Here is a 14805-nt window from a genome sequence, read left to right as displayed (position 1 = left end):
TATCGCTCCAGTTTTGATTTTGTTACTACTTCTTCGCACACATCGACCGCAGCGGAGACGCAGTTCACTGGGATTAAGACTTTCTCCCTAGAGGAGTTGGGGATAGATCTCGGGGTGCGCCAAAGAAGAAGAAGGGGAAAAGGGTGGTCGGCGAGTCATCGCAGCTGGCTGGTGACGACAGCCTGGCACAGAGGAAGTGGACGGACGAGGAGAACGTCGCGCTGTCCAAGGCGTGGGTGAGTGTTTGCGATGATCCCCTCGCTCCGAATAATCAGAGGATCGCCAACTTGTGGGCTAAAATAGCAGCAGCCTACAAGGCATTTTACCCGGAGGGGCGGCCACGCAGCGGGGAGGAGTGCCGGAAGGGGTGGGACCGAATCAGGGCTGGGGTCTCCCGATTTTCGGGCTTGTACACCAACGCCCTCCGTATGCAGTCCAGTGGCCAAACTGGCGAGGACTGCAGGAGGATGGCGGAGAAAGCCTTCCCCGTGCCGGGCTTTACAAGGAGTTCACCTACTGGAACTGCTATGAGGTGCTGATAGACTCCGAGAAGTTTCGGGCAGGTGTCGACGCTGACTGGCCGAAGAATCAGCGCCTGAATTATACTGGTGATTACAGCGGCGGCAGCAGCGGCGGTTCCCACGACCTCCCCGAGGATGCACAGGAGTTCCCGTCCCTTCCCGTGTTTGCTCGCCGCACTCGCCCGGTTGGTCAAAGGCGGGCGCAACGGGCTCGCCAGGCCTTCAGGAGGCCCAATCGGCATCCCCCCTGTTGGCGGGTCGACAGCTGAGCTCGCCTTCTTCGCGCGTCAACAAACGCGAGCTCAGATGTACAAGATCTTAGCTGAATGGAGGGCGGCAACTGACCCCAAGGAGAAGAGTTTTCTCCACGCAATGCTCGTGAGTATGCGGGCCGATTTAACCACCGCCGCGGCACAGGTGGGGGGCTTAGACGCGGGCTCAGATGCCGCAGATTTGGGGGTCCCGGATAGCGGCGACAACGACGGCGGCGGCGAGGAGTGAGGCGGAGGTGGGGGGCTCGTGTGTGGAGGAGTTTTTTTTTAGATTTATGTAATTTTTTTTAATTAATGTACTTTTTTTAATTAATATAATTTTTAAAATTTTAATATTATTATTGAGTGTTCCCGTATTTGTGTCGTACATTTTATTCCGTATTTTGTGTGATTGTTAATTATTTATTTTTATAATTTGGTTTATTGTGGCTAGGCTATGGTTGTGCTATTGCTTGTCCAGTTACTTGTCTTGATGATATGATAGAAGGAGTTTGTGACTAGGCTATGGCTGAGATATGACTGAGATATTTCTACTGTGGATGCTCTTAATGCTTTCAAAACTTCTGTTCGTCTATGCTGAGAAAATAAAAATAAAATCCCAGAAATAAATACTCTCAAAAATTGAGAAAACCGATCAGGGCAAGTCCACCAACACCTTCCACAGTTCCATGGACGCCTCAAAATCGAAATATTGAATCACCATTCTCTCTTCAAACACCATTTTCTCGTCAACGATCCATTTTTTCCCCATTTCTTCACGATTCAAGTTAATGGCTGCTGCTAGCTTCAGACAGCATCCCAAGGCCGAAGAATTACCCGATCTAGACATCCCATCAACGTCGTATTCATCATCATCTGCATCTTTAAACAAGAGGAAATGGTCGAATTTTCTCCCCATTTTGGTGGGTCTGGTGGTGATAGGGGAGATTGCGTTTCTGGGCCGTCTCGATATGGTCAAGAACGTCGACATAGTCAACTCCTGGGCCGACTCCTTCTACCACTTCACCCAAACCACGTCTTCCTCATCATCCCGGACTCTCGAATACGCCGAGTCCGATCGCGACCCAGTCTCGGAGCTTGTCGATGGCTGCGAAGCTTGGTTGGAGAAGAAGGACTATGTGCCTTATTCTAGGGATTTCGTTAAAGACCCAATTTTGGTAATTGGGGCTGATGAGGTAATAGTTATTCTTTTTCTTTTTTTTGGTGGGAACTGTTGTATTCGATAATTGTATTGAGTGGGTAAGTGTTGTGTGATTTTTGTGCCATTATGTTTGTTGATCATTTATGGTAAGGATCAAAGTTGAATTGCGAAATGTTTTGAGATTATCAATTTCACCTGCTTTGGTATGAGATCATAAATACAGTGCCCTTGATTATCTGGATTCTCAGATTATGATAACAATGGGAACTAGCTATGAGCATTTCAAAGTGGAAATCTGTGATTCTCTATCTTGTGTGTATTTCAGTAGCTTTATGTAGATTTAGAGATTCTAGTGCAACAATTTGTGTTTTGTGACTTGGGATTGTACGATGTGTAGGAGTTTAAGACCTGCAGTGTTGGATGTAAGTTTGGGTATGACGCGAATAAGAAACCCGATGCTGGAATTGGACTTCCTCAGTCATCTGGAACTGCAGCCGTGCTTAGGTCAATGGAAGCAGCCTCCTATTATGCTGAGAATAATATTGACATGGCACGACGGTGGGTAAGCACAAAAGTGGTTGCTTTTGCCTCTTATTCCATTCTTTCCCTGTCAACAGCCATTTCCATGGATTTTCAGACATTAGATTTTCTTTTTTTGTTGGCATAAATCAAGCTCTTCTGTATACACTTTTATGCACAAAAAACCAGTCAATTTTGTTGCCTCATTTATAATTTTCTGTATAGTTATTGACACATGGTTGTTCATTTGGTTCTTGTTTTCTTCATATATGGTTTCTGGATGTCTTCAACTAAATCAGCATCCATATTTTGTACTTCCTTGACTAATATGATTGTGGTGTGTGTTTTTTTTTATGTTACAGTCGGGGGTATGACATTGTAATGACAACCAGTCTTTCATCAGATGTGCCTGTGGGATATTTTTCTTGGGCTGAATACGATATGATGGCTCCAGTTCAACCCAAAACTGGAAGTGCTATAGCTGCTGCTTTCATTTCTAACTGTGGTGCTAAGAACTTTCGGCTGCAAGCATTGGTTGGACTTGAGCAAGCAAACATTAAAATTGATTCTTATGGAGGTTGCCATCGGAATCGTGATGGAAAAGGTGATACCTCACCTTATTTCAAACCTATATGAAATTATAATTTACTGTTTTTAAGGCACCAAGTTTTATTATTTCTATACACATCAACAAAAGAAATCAATTTTTCATATAGAAACTAAGTTTCCTTCGGAAGATATCATAACTCCAATCTATAAATGAATGTAAATATATTGATTGGTATATCAATATATGAACTCAATTTGTTGTGATAGATGCTTTTCTTATTCCCTTTGATGCTACTCAATTTTTGTTGTAGCTCTGTAAGTCAGCTTTTCGGGAAACATTTCCTGTGATTACAGGTTTCAGTTGATGGGAAGCAAAACTGGAACCTATCATTTTTAAAAGATGTAACAATCTTTTTTATTTTGAGCACAATTTAACGATTCAAAATTATTAAGATAAAATGTTGATGAAGGATATAAGTGGATGGTTGTTGGTACTGTTGTTGGTTAATGCTCTATATCCACCTATCTTTGGGCTAGGCTTAGTTGGATTTGTATGAACTCCTTGTTTTCTCACATTTTCAGTGGATAAAGTGGAAACATTGAAGCGCTACAAGTTTAGCTTGGCTTTTGAGAACTCGAATGAGGAGGATTATGTTACTGAAAAGTTCTTCCAATCTCTTGTTGCGGGTAAAGTATTACATTTCTTCGTGCTTACTCTTTTGTGTTTGATGAATTTTATGTTTGTAAAGAGGCCTATGCTGTCATTAATGCTTATGTATAATATCAACTTATAATCTCCTCCCCCTCCACATAATTTACACACATATTTATGTACTTATGACACTTACAGTATGTTTATGCGTGATTCCATAAGTTAAGACAGCTTAATGCGTCATGAAAGATACTCAATGGAGAAGCTGATACATGTGCGGTTTACACTAAGCTTAAGCCTTTTGAAGCAAGTTATGATTTTCGAAAAGCACTCGTGGAACAGTCTTCTTTCTTTCACGACAGTCCTGTCTTGCTTGGTCTTAAGTCTTATGCTCTGGAATGTGCCTAAGATTCTATTGAATTGGCTTCTCAACTATTAACTGGTGCAATTTTGGACTTCACGGTGCTACTTTCTGACCAAGGGAACTGATCATACATGACAGGCACTATTCCTGTGGTGATTGGCGCCCCTAATATCCAAGATTTCTCTCCTGGTCCTGGTTCCTTGCTGCATATCAAGGAGCTCACAGATGTTGATTCTGTTGCCAAGAGAATGAAATACCTTGCTGACAATGACAGAGCTTTTAATGAATCATTAAGGTCTGTATTTTAGTCCTAACATGTTCAATTTTGAGTCCTTTTTGTGTACTTCTTTTTCCTTTTCCTTATATCCTGATGTAATTTTTCCTCAAGTTTGAATGCGCTTCATTGCTTATCCTCTATTATATGCTTTCTAATTAAACTCCTTGAATAGCTTGACATGTTGACAGGCCTTTTTCTTGTGTTGGTTATTCTTGTTTAGGTGGAAATACGAGGGGCCATCCGATTCTTTTAAGGCCCTTGTTGATATGGCTGCAGTACACTCATCATGTCGACTATGCATTTACTTAGCAACCAAAATCCAAGAGAAAGATGAAAAGCATCCAGAATTTCAAAACCGCCCCTGCAAGTGTACTCGTGGCTCAAAAACTACATACCACATATATGTCAGGGAAAGAGGAAGGTTTAAGATGGAATCCATTTTCCTAAAGTATGTATTGTTTGCGCCAATGAGAGTTTGCTCATGTTATTTTTTTAAAAAATTTGTGCTGCATTTTCTGAATGTGGTAATTTTACCATTCCGCTTGATTCGTTGATGCCGATGCCTAATATTTGAATGCAGGTCAGACAAATTGACCCTCGAAGCCCTATCCTCTGCTATTGTGAAAAAGTTTAGGTCGCTGAAACACGTTCCTATCTGGAAAAGTGAGAGGCCAGAGAGCATAAGAAGCGGGAATGAGCTAAAAGTCTACAAGATATACCCAGTCGGGCTTACAGAGAGGCAAGGATTATACACCTTCAAACTCAATGGGGATTCGGGTTTGAGGGAGCACATAGAGAGCCACAAATGTGCCAAGTTTGAGGTGATATTCGTATAGGATTTGACATGGAGAATCCAGGAATGGGGTCTCGGGTAGGGTGTTGCCCGACACTCTTCTCTTCCTCACCCTATTAACTTTTGTATGATGGCCGACTCTAGGATTTGTTGCTCCACTTTTCTTTACCACCGGGCTTCATGTTCGTTAGTTTTAGGTCGAGTTTAGAGGAGGCACGAAAGATGGGGATTAGTACATGATGTTGGGGCTTAAAATGAGGTTTTGATAATTGGTGTACATATCTTCACTATGGCAAGCATTGAAAATGGTTAAAATTGAGGAAACTAATATGGTGGAATCTGTTTAGATCCCAATATTCCTTGCTTGATTCCGATTCTTGGTCAATTTTTAAAAGTTATTGCTTTGTTTTGTTAAGGTTCGAACATGCTAAAATCAAAACCTTTTTTTTTTGGGAGTTTGATTCGGATGAATGTGATATAAATGCTGCATTTTGGTATATGGACTGGAGTATATATTGTGTATGATAGATATTCATGAAAGGCTTATATCTTGTTTTAGATTTTAAAATCTATAAATATAGCCACCACTAAATCAATTAATCTACATAAATGATCAACCTCTAAGGACTAAGAACTTGTTGCTGGATGCTTTGTTCGTACACATCTTTGCTTTGTTTCTTGGGTCTTTAGTGAGTTACCAAGAGTTCGAAAAGGTTGAATTTGTGTGCTAGAATTACTCGCACACTTTTGTTTTGTTTCTTTGATCTCTAATGTCAGAGTTCGAAAAAGTTAAAAGTTTGTATTTTAACAGTAGAAAATTGATTATTGTCCAACAAGATAGTGTAATTTTTACGACACACCATGATCTATGATTCAATTTTGTAATACATGTTTTTATTGAAATGGTCTTTTCACAGAATCTTTCAGAGAGAGGCATAACGTTTGATGAATTAATAGTTTTCTTTGAAGAAAATAGAAAGGCAGAGAATTAAATATAAATTTCATTTGTAGTGCACATGCATTATATTCTGACACCAAGAAAATAGAAAGGCAGAGAATTAAATATAAATTTCATTTGTAGTGCACATGCATTATATTCTGACACCTTTATTTTTAAGTAATATATAGACAGATGTAATTAACTAACTCTAAAAAATATCTTAGCTTTAGACACGTAGATCCCAATAGACAAACTTCATTTATAAATATAGAAAGTGTCTAATAACAAGGATAAAATACTCTGCATCTCACCCAACTACCTGAGCATCTAGATTACCAATACTTGTTATAATTTCGCTGATAGAAATTGTAACACTTGACTTTCTTGATATTGTAAATAAACCATATGATGTGTTAAAATATCTAAATTATAGGTATGGTATAAAATGGACAACGGCCACATGTTTTGAAGTTTGCAACTTGACTAATATGCACTTAGCATTTAATCGTCACTATAAATATTCATAAACTATATATGCAAAATGAGGCGGCTCGATCATAATGTTGACCTTTCACTTTTTAATGAGGTCATCCCAACTCTTGTCTTTTACATCATTTTTTTCATATAAATGTTAGTATCATTCATTACCCAACTTGAGCCCCAGTTGACTAAAAAGGTTGTATTGTACTCCCTCCGTCCCGAGCTACTCGCTCATTTCCTTTTCGGCACGGAGATTAAGAAATTAGTGTATAGGAAAGTAAAAAATGACGGCTATAGGTGAAAATTTTTACTAAAAATGGAAAGAGTGCAAGTAACTTGGGACGCCCAAAAAGGAAATACGTGCGAGTAGTGCGGGACGGAGGGAGTATGTGAGAAGGACTCCCAATTTAGGTTGAACTATTTTTATTTATTTGTTCATGTTCCCCGTCATCTAATTAATATATATATATATATATATATATATATATATATAGGTGGTCTACGGTATGTTAAATATGATAATACTAAGAGATAATATGAGATAAACAAATAGTATAAATTTTATTTTAGATTAAATTATTTATAAGGGTGAGGGTGAGATGAATAATCCCGAAATACAATATATCTTACTTTGGAGATGAAGCGAGATAAAATGTCATGGTCAAATTTTTAAGGGAAAGAGTAATTTAATAAGATGTACATAAACTCTAGTTATAAGCAATAGTAGGAACCGAATGAATCCATATTTTACAATGAAAATTAATACTCTAGTGTAGTACCAAGATAACAACCGAGCTATCAAATAATTTGTTGGTTTTCTTGTATTTATTAATATCATAAGATATGTTTATATGTGTAATTGTGTAAATAGTATTATCAGTATTAGTATAAAAATGAGCCATTGGTCACAAAGATGCTTATTGGAAAAGAACATTTAAGTGGATAATATAAACCAAATATTATGATTAAGTTATTCAAACTTAACATGGAAGACTCCTAATTCAAGTTCCCTTCTATCAACATAGCGATAGCATGTGATGTAATTTAAATGATGATATAATTCTATTGTAATGTTATTTTAATGATTTAAAATATCTTCTTCTGAGTTATTGCACGGTGCATATAATTGATTGTGCTGCACATGACAAGGATAAAACGTATACCTCATTTACCCTGCAGTAATGAGTATACATAAAAATTTACGATAGATTACGATTTCAATTTACAAGAGTGTTGGTTTTTCTAAATTGTTAATGAATCACATCATCAAATTTTGCCACTTGAATTTGTGGATTTTGCTTTATGCCACTTCACGAGTTTAATATTCTTGTGATCGTTCAAATGGTATTAAAATTTAATACTATAGATAAACTTAAAAATATCTTAACCATAGATTTTTCAAAATTAAGAGGGTCTTACTATGACAGTTTTAAAATATGCTAAATGATTAGGTATAGTTATTCAAGATGATTATAGTGGACTGGTTAAGGGCACCCATAAGACAATTGTCACACTATCTATGAAGCCGAAATGAGATGATCTATCCATAATCATAAAAAAAACTCGAGCGCATCTAAGTAGAAGTTCGAAATGATTGAAGTAGGAAAATCAACGAATAAATAATATCGATAGGAGTAAAATGCCACTCAAACTCATTATTTACCAACTAAATATACTAATTAATATGAGACACCAAATTATTTGTTACAAAATAAAGACAGTCATATCCTAGTTCATGGTCCGAGTATAAACTATGTGCGTTGTAACAAAACAACCCAAATATAGTTGAAAAGACCCCTAATTCCATATTAACGGCTTACATTAAGGATTAAACACCCTTTATTTTTCCTTCTCCGAGTCATCCAGTATTCCCAAAACACCCCTGCCCCACGCCCCCATAAAATAACTAACTAAGGCCATTTCCGTCAAAACACACAAACCGTCACCTAAGTATAGAGAAATGACCTTTAGCAATATTGAAGAGACCAAAAAACACTTTTGATTGATCATCCACTCTTCTTAAAGTCCATTCCCCCCACCCTACAAATGGCCTCATTTCCATCACCACCACCACCACCACCACCACCAACCTCAGCCACCTCCGCCGCCGCAGAAAAACCAAAATGTCATCACTTCATGTCAAGTTCTTGGCGCCATCAATATTGCCAATTAGCAACAGCAAATTCAAGAATGTGAGGGCCCACGCCACCCCGCCACAGACGGCGGCTCCGCCGCAGGCGGCGGTGGATGCGGAGAGACTGGAGCCGAGGGTGGAGGAGAAAGACGGCTTCTTTGTGCTCAAGGAGAAGTTCAGGCAAGGGATAAACCCTCAAGAGAAGGCCAAGATCGATAAAGAGCCCATGGAACTCTTCATGGAAAACGGAATCGAAGAGCTCTCCAAAATCCCCATTGAAGATCTCGACAAATCCAAGCTCACCAAAGACGACGTTGATGTCAGACTCAAATGGCTCGGCCTTTTCCACCGCAGGAAACACCACTGTAAGTCTCCCAATTTCACTTTTCTTTTTCATTGATTCAACTATTCCTTGCTCAATTTAACACAATGTTGCTCAAAGATTCAATTTTTCGACCTAAAATTTGTGCTTGTGTGTGTTGAGAGCTTCAATGTTGTGTTAACTTAGTAAGAACTGTGACTATCATTGCAAAAATGTGCTTAATTTTGGGATCTGATCTTGTATGATTGGTGATGAAACATCAGATGGTAGGTTCATGATGAGGCTTAAGCTGCCGAATGGGGTGACAACCAGTGATCAAACGCGGTATTTGGCTAGTGTGATTAGGAAGTATGGGAAGGATGGCTGTGCTGATGTTACAACGAGGCAGAATTGGCAGATACGGGGCGTTGTGCTGGCCGATGTTCCCGAGATCTTGAAGGGGCTCGACGAAGTCGGGCTGACTAGCCTGCAGAGCGGGATGGATAACGTGAGGAATCCGGTCGGGAACCCTCTTGCTGGGATGGATCCTCATGAGATTGTTGACACTAGGCCTTACAATAATCTGCTGTCTCAATACATCACTGCTAATTCGCGCGGAAATCCCTCTTTCACCAACTTGTAAGTCATTTACTGTTTCTATTGTTTTGTAAATTTAGGTAGAAAACAGAGGAATGTGTGTGTGTGTTTAGGTGCTTGTTTTGAGGCCAAAATGGAGGGATGTGAGTGTGTGTTTAGTTGCTTGTTTTGAGGCCATTGGAGGGGAATGTGTGTGTGTTTAGGTGCTTGTGATTGATGAAATGGTGATTGCAGGCCGAGGAAGTGGAATGTGTGTGTGATAGGATCACACGATCTCTACGAGCATCCGCACATAAACGATCTTGCGTACATGCCAGCGACGAAGGATGGGCGTTTCGGGTTCAATCTTCTTGTTGGAGGGTTCTTCAGCCCCAAGAGATGTGCTGAGGCGATCCCTCTTGATGCGTGGGTCCCCGGTGATGACATCCTCCCCGTCTGTGGGGCGATCCTCGAGACCTTTAGGGACCTTGGGACCAGAGGCAACAGGCAAAAAACAAGAATGATGTGGCTGATTGATGAACTTGTGAGTCATTCTCATTGGTGTTTGTTAAAATGTCTTAAATCTCGTCTCACATCGACTTGGTGATGATTCTGTCTCAGTTTTATAAGTGTGGATAACCCTGCCCTTTTATACGGTCTTTTAATAGTAAGATTTAACTAAAAATTTGTATGATGACTGATGCAGGGGATTGAGAAGTTCAGGGAGGAAGTGGAGAAGAGGATGCCGGAGGCGAATTTGGAGAGGGCGTCGCGCGAAGATCTCGTCGATAGCCAATGGGAGAGACGGGACTACTTCGGGTCGCATCCTCAGAAGCAAGAAGGGTACAGCTTCGTGGGCATCCACATCCCCGTAGGCCGCGTTCAAGCGGACGACATGGACGAGCTAGCACGCTTGGCTGACACTTACGGGTCGGGCGAGCTGAGGCTCACGGTCGAGCAAAACATCATAATACCAAACATCCCCGACTCGAAAGTGGAGGCCCTGCTCAAGGAGCCCCTCCTCACCGAGAAGTTCTCCCCCGAGCCACCGATCCTCATGAAGGGACTGGTGGCGTGCACGGGCAACCAGTTCTGCGGCCAGGCTATCATAGAGACGAAGGCGCGCGCGCTGAAGGTGACGGAGGAGGTGGGGAGGCTCGTCTCTGTCTCGAAGCCGGTGAGGATGCACTGGACCGGGTGCCCCAACACGTGCGGGCAGGTGCAGGTGGCCGATATCGGGTTCATGGGGTGCATGACGAGGGACGGGAGCGGGAAGGTAGTCGAGGGGGCCGACGTGTTCCTTGGCGGGCGAATCGGGAGCGACTCGCATTTGGGGGATGTGTACAAGAAAGCTGTGCCTTGTGATCAGTTGGTTCCATTGGTTGTGGACTTGTTGGTGCAGAAATTTGGTGCTGTGCTGAGAGAGAGAGAAGAAGAAACTGAGGATTGAATGATGATTCATCTCAAATTGTGTATGATTTTTACTGATTAATAATAATAATAATAATAATAATAATAATAGTATTACTAGGAAAAACAACCATTTCCTCTTTAGGGTTGTTGGATTTTCTTTGTGAATTTGAAAAAAAATTGCATTTGATTAAGTTGTTGGGACTGAATTCTAATAGATGGTATCTATCTTGGCTTCTTGTTGTCACTGTATAAATAAGTAATAACTATCTTTTGTAAATTTGTCTTAGCTACATGGGCTTTAGTGGACCTTAGGTAAGTGTCATTCCTTAGGTAAGTGTCATTCGTGACCCATGAGCATCACTATCATTTAGTTTACACTAGTATTAACACCCGAGCTATGCACGGGACATAAGAGTTTCAAATACAGTCAACTAAAATATAATAAATATATAGAAAATAAGAATTGAAAGAAATATGGAGATTTTAAAAAACAGAAATGTATTTATCTTGTCTCACTCAAAATGAAGAATTTACTACTCCCCAGTGAATGAAACATTTATGCAATTTTAATTTATAATTTAAGTGAAATAAAATAATAAAATTAATGACAAAAATAAGATGTGTGACTAATGATCATAGAGTATGAATTAATTAGAATAAGATATACAAATAAAGAAAATATGTGTGAGTAAAGATGTTTATTGAAAGTGCTATGCAAGTCATTAATCCAAATAAAAGGTAAATTAATATACAAATTTAATAGTTTAATTTATAAAAAATTAATTTGAAAAAAAATATATGGAATATTAAACATATCCACATTAAATATATGAATAATTTAAATCATATAAATTTAAAACTTCTTTGAGAAGTCAAGTTAGAAAATTTGTATTATCCAATAATCACATTTTATTTGACTGTTTATTTCTTTCTTTTAATTTCAAACCATAGCATAACTTGATATACATTTGCAAAGACTAAATGAATTTTTTATATTGGAAAGAATAAATTTCTTACTTCCCGATCCCGCCACATATACGTATAAAAACTAAATTACTACTATCACTTAAAATAACGATAATATTTAATGCATCTTGTTTGTTTTGAATAATGTGAGAATTTACACTACTCTTTATATTAAAAAGTATTGCAATAAATGATTAAATCTCAATTTTAACCTAAATAAATGGAAGGCAAATAAACTCTCTAGCACAATTCCAATTTAACTCAAATATAAGGCTAATTAATATATAAATTAAATAACTTAATTATAAAAAATTTAATGGTAGTGCACTATTTAAATGTGTTTTAACACTTCTTCAAGAAGTTAGCATTTTATTGGGCTATTATTTGTCAAATTGTTTTTGCCTTAAAAATTTATTTTTGAATAGAAGACACCTCATCTTTCCATTTTTTCTCCAAAAAGGGTATTAAGGACTTTTCATCAAACTTGCACTTTAGATTAGTATAGATTAGTGTTTTGTTTTTTTATATATAGACGCTATTAATTAGTACAAATTAGCCCGTTTGTTCATTTTCTCTGTAACTTCAATAAATTGATCCAATAACAATTTTTAAGGTGATGAAATCAATTTAAACATAAAATCAAATAAAAAAAATGATAATGTGGACTAAATGATTCTGTTTAGTGGTGTGAACATGACTACTCCCAAAATTCAAATATTACGGCCCACAATTCAAGCCGGTTAAAAGTAAGGCCCATTAGCATTTTTTTTTTCATGCAATGTCAAGAGTGAGGTCATTAGTAATCATCTTAACACAATTCAAATTTACGACCCATAGCCCATTAGTAATCTTTTACACAATTCAAATTTCACAACCCAGATTATTAGCCTATTAAAGAGTTAGGCCCATGAGTAATCATCTTAATTTTTCATAGTAATTCAAGATCTATTAGGCCCTGAGAATCTTATTTATTAATTAGAGCAAATCAAGCTTTGGGTTCTCAATAATATCAACTAAGTTTCAGCCAATTTGTTGGAACATCTCCAATGCAATTCTAAGACAGTGTTCCAACTTGGAGAAAAAAAAACATCTTATCAAGTTGCATTTCATGGTCATCTACAAAGTGAATTTGTCCTTAGGTATCAAGAAGTTGCACTGAATAAATTTCAACAAACTCAGGAGTCCAAGATTAGAAATAGTACTACTTATTAACTTATTATATGGGTGTTTTTTCCACTTATTTTGAAAGCTGCTTCTTTTTCTTCCATCTGAAAACATTTAAGATTTTTTTAAGTTTGTCAACATGTAGCACAACTGAACCACAAAAATCCATACACATATTTTCTTTCATTTTCCTATTTGTGTGTACAATAACATGTCTAGCCAACTATCATATTTAAGAAAAACAGCTAAGAAATCAAGAATTTCATTCATCCATTTTCAATATCTAACAATAAGAGACTGAGACAAGACAAGAATTAAAATTAAATAAATAAGACTTTTTTAGAAAATAAAATAAATAAGATAAGGACCCAAAACTGTACTTAAGTAAACAACACATAACAATAGGATCCTACATGTATAAGTATAATGTAACAATGCTTATTTTCTGATATATATAGTTTATCTATATTTACAATTTTACAGTATTATTGTGTTGGACATATAAATAAGGTGGTTGAGGCTAATATAAATTTATATGAATATGTATTTTGTTGAGATATTGGAAGGTTGAAAGTAAGAGTGGTGTATCCTCAGGTATCCAACGTTTTCGCTCAGCCACATACGTAATTGTCTACTGTTTGGCTTCACTAATCAATCCTCAATTTGACATTCATTTAATTTGTACTCTACTATCACATACACATATTTATTGATTTTTTTTTCACTTCTCAAGGATGTGATGAGATATTATTCCTACTTTCCAATCCAAATATTAATTCTGTCTTAAATTTGTTTAAAATCCTTATTCGCTTCATCTCGTGTACAACTTGATCTGGACTTCATATCCCGAGGATTTAGATTGTAACTTTCATTTATGAATTTTATATGTAATTGATTTGAATTGTGAAATAACTACAAAAATATAACAAAAACACATACATACATAAACATTCGTTCTATCTAAAATCATAAATAAACAGACATCCCACGTAACCGTTCAACAACCCACAAAGAGAGGAGTGGTTTCAAAGCAATTCCAAGCTAAATAAAAAGGTAGAAACAACATGTTCAAAACAACTAACAAAATATCCTATTATCGACCTAAATCAGAATATTTCACTAACAAAATGTTTTTGAAACCGAAACAACTTCCGTTCATAGCAAAGTATTTAGAGCATCCACAATGGGGCGCCTTATAGTCCACCCTATAGGGCGCCCTATGCTCCGCCACATCATCATTCAATCCTCCTACCCTTCCACCTGCAGTGGAACGGCCTATAGGCCGCCCTATAATTTTAACTCCTATTTTGTATTTATTTTTTATTTTTTATGTTTGCAAATATATCAATTAGCAAGAATAAATATAAAAACACCACAAATAAAGGCAAATCCTATTGTCAGTATTTATTTTTTATTTTTTATATTTTATGCTTGCAAATATGGAAAATCATCGGAATTCATTATTGAATTTAGAGAGAAATTGAGATGGGGAAGAGAGTGGAGTGAAAGATATGAAATGAAGTAAAAAAATTAGTGATATATATAGAAGAAAATACAAATTTTTTTTTAAAAAAAAGTGAAAATGTGTACATTGTCCGGACTATCCTCCTTACCCCCGCAATGGAGCGGAGAATTGGCCGGAGGATGCAAAAAATGGTTCATCGTCCGCGGACTATGCTCTTATCATCAGTTCAATTTGCTTTGGGACACAATATTACACATATTCTCATTTCAGAAGTGATA

General features: G+C 37.6%; 2 protein-coding genes across 2 annotated transcripts; both read left to right on the top strand.

Annotated features, from left to right (window-relative positions):
• Nucleotides 1-1383: 1383 nt before the first annotated feature.
• Nucleotides 1384-5503, top strand: LOC121753942 (glycoprotein 3-alpha-L-fucosyltransferase A-like). The gene is made up of 7 exons (XM_042149240.1): nt 1384-1968; nt 2332-2492; nt 2816-3057; nt 3585-3689; nt 4157-4313; nt 4516-4743; nt 4876-5503. The coding sequence occupies exons 1-7, from the start codon at nt 1564-1566 to the stop codon at nt 5129-5131; spliced, it is 1554 nt and encodes a 517-aa protein (XP_042005174.1). The 5' UTR covers nt 1384-1563; the 3' UTR covers nt 5132-5503.
• Nucleotides 5504-8520: 3017 nt separating this feature from the next.
• Nucleotides 8521-11123, top strand: LOC121755884 (ferredoxin--nitrite reductase, chloroplastic-like). The gene is made up of 4 exons (XM_042151308.1): nt 8521-9007; nt 9228-9582; nt 9775-10063; nt 10226-11123. The coding sequence occupies exons 1-4, from the start codon at nt 8632-8634 to the stop codon at nt 10967-10969; spliced, it is 1764 nt and encodes a 587-aa protein (XP_042007242.1). The 5' UTR covers nt 8521-8631; the 3' UTR covers nt 10970-11123.
• Nucleotides 11124-14805: the final 3682 nt, after the last annotated feature.

The sequence above is a fragment of the Salvia splendens genome, chromosome 11 (genome assembly GCF_004379255.2).
Source record: "Salvia splendens isolate huo1 chromosome 11, SspV2, whole genome shotgun sequence".
NCBI classification, from domain to species: Eukaryota; Viridiplantae; Streptophyta; class Magnoliopsida; order Lamiales; family Lamiaceae; genus Salvia; species Salvia splendens.
Note: the sequence above shows the minus strand (reverse complement) of the source record. Positions and strands in the feature narration are given on the sequence as shown.

Excerpts from the sequence above, each read along its gene's own strand:
- LOC121755884 (XM_042151308.1), top strand. The coding sequence starts at position 8,632 with ATGTCATCACTTCATGTCAAGTTCTTGGCGCCATCAATATTGCCAATT. Across the intron at positions 9,008-9,227 it reads CCACCGCAGGAAACACCACT|ATGGTAGGTTCATGATGAGG; the intron begins GTAAGTCTCCCA and ends ATGAAACATCAG. Across the intron at positions 9,583-9,774 it reads AATCCCTCTTTCACCAACTT|GCCGAGGAAGTGGAATGTGT; the intron begins GTAAGTCATTTA and ends TGGTGATTGCAG.
- LOC121753942 (XM_042149240.1), top strand. The coding sequence starts at position 1,564 with ATGGCTGCTGCTAGCTTCAGACAGCATCCCAAGGCCGAAGAATTACCC. Across the intron at positions 3,690-4,156 it reads CTTCCAATCTCTTGTTGCGG|GCACTATTCCTGTGGTGATT; the intron begins GTAAAGTATTAC and ends CATACATGACAG. Across the intron at positions 4,314-4,515 it reads GCTTTTAATGAATCATTAAG|GTGGAAATACGAGGGGCCAT; the intron begins GTCTGTATTTTA and ends ATTCTTGTTTAG.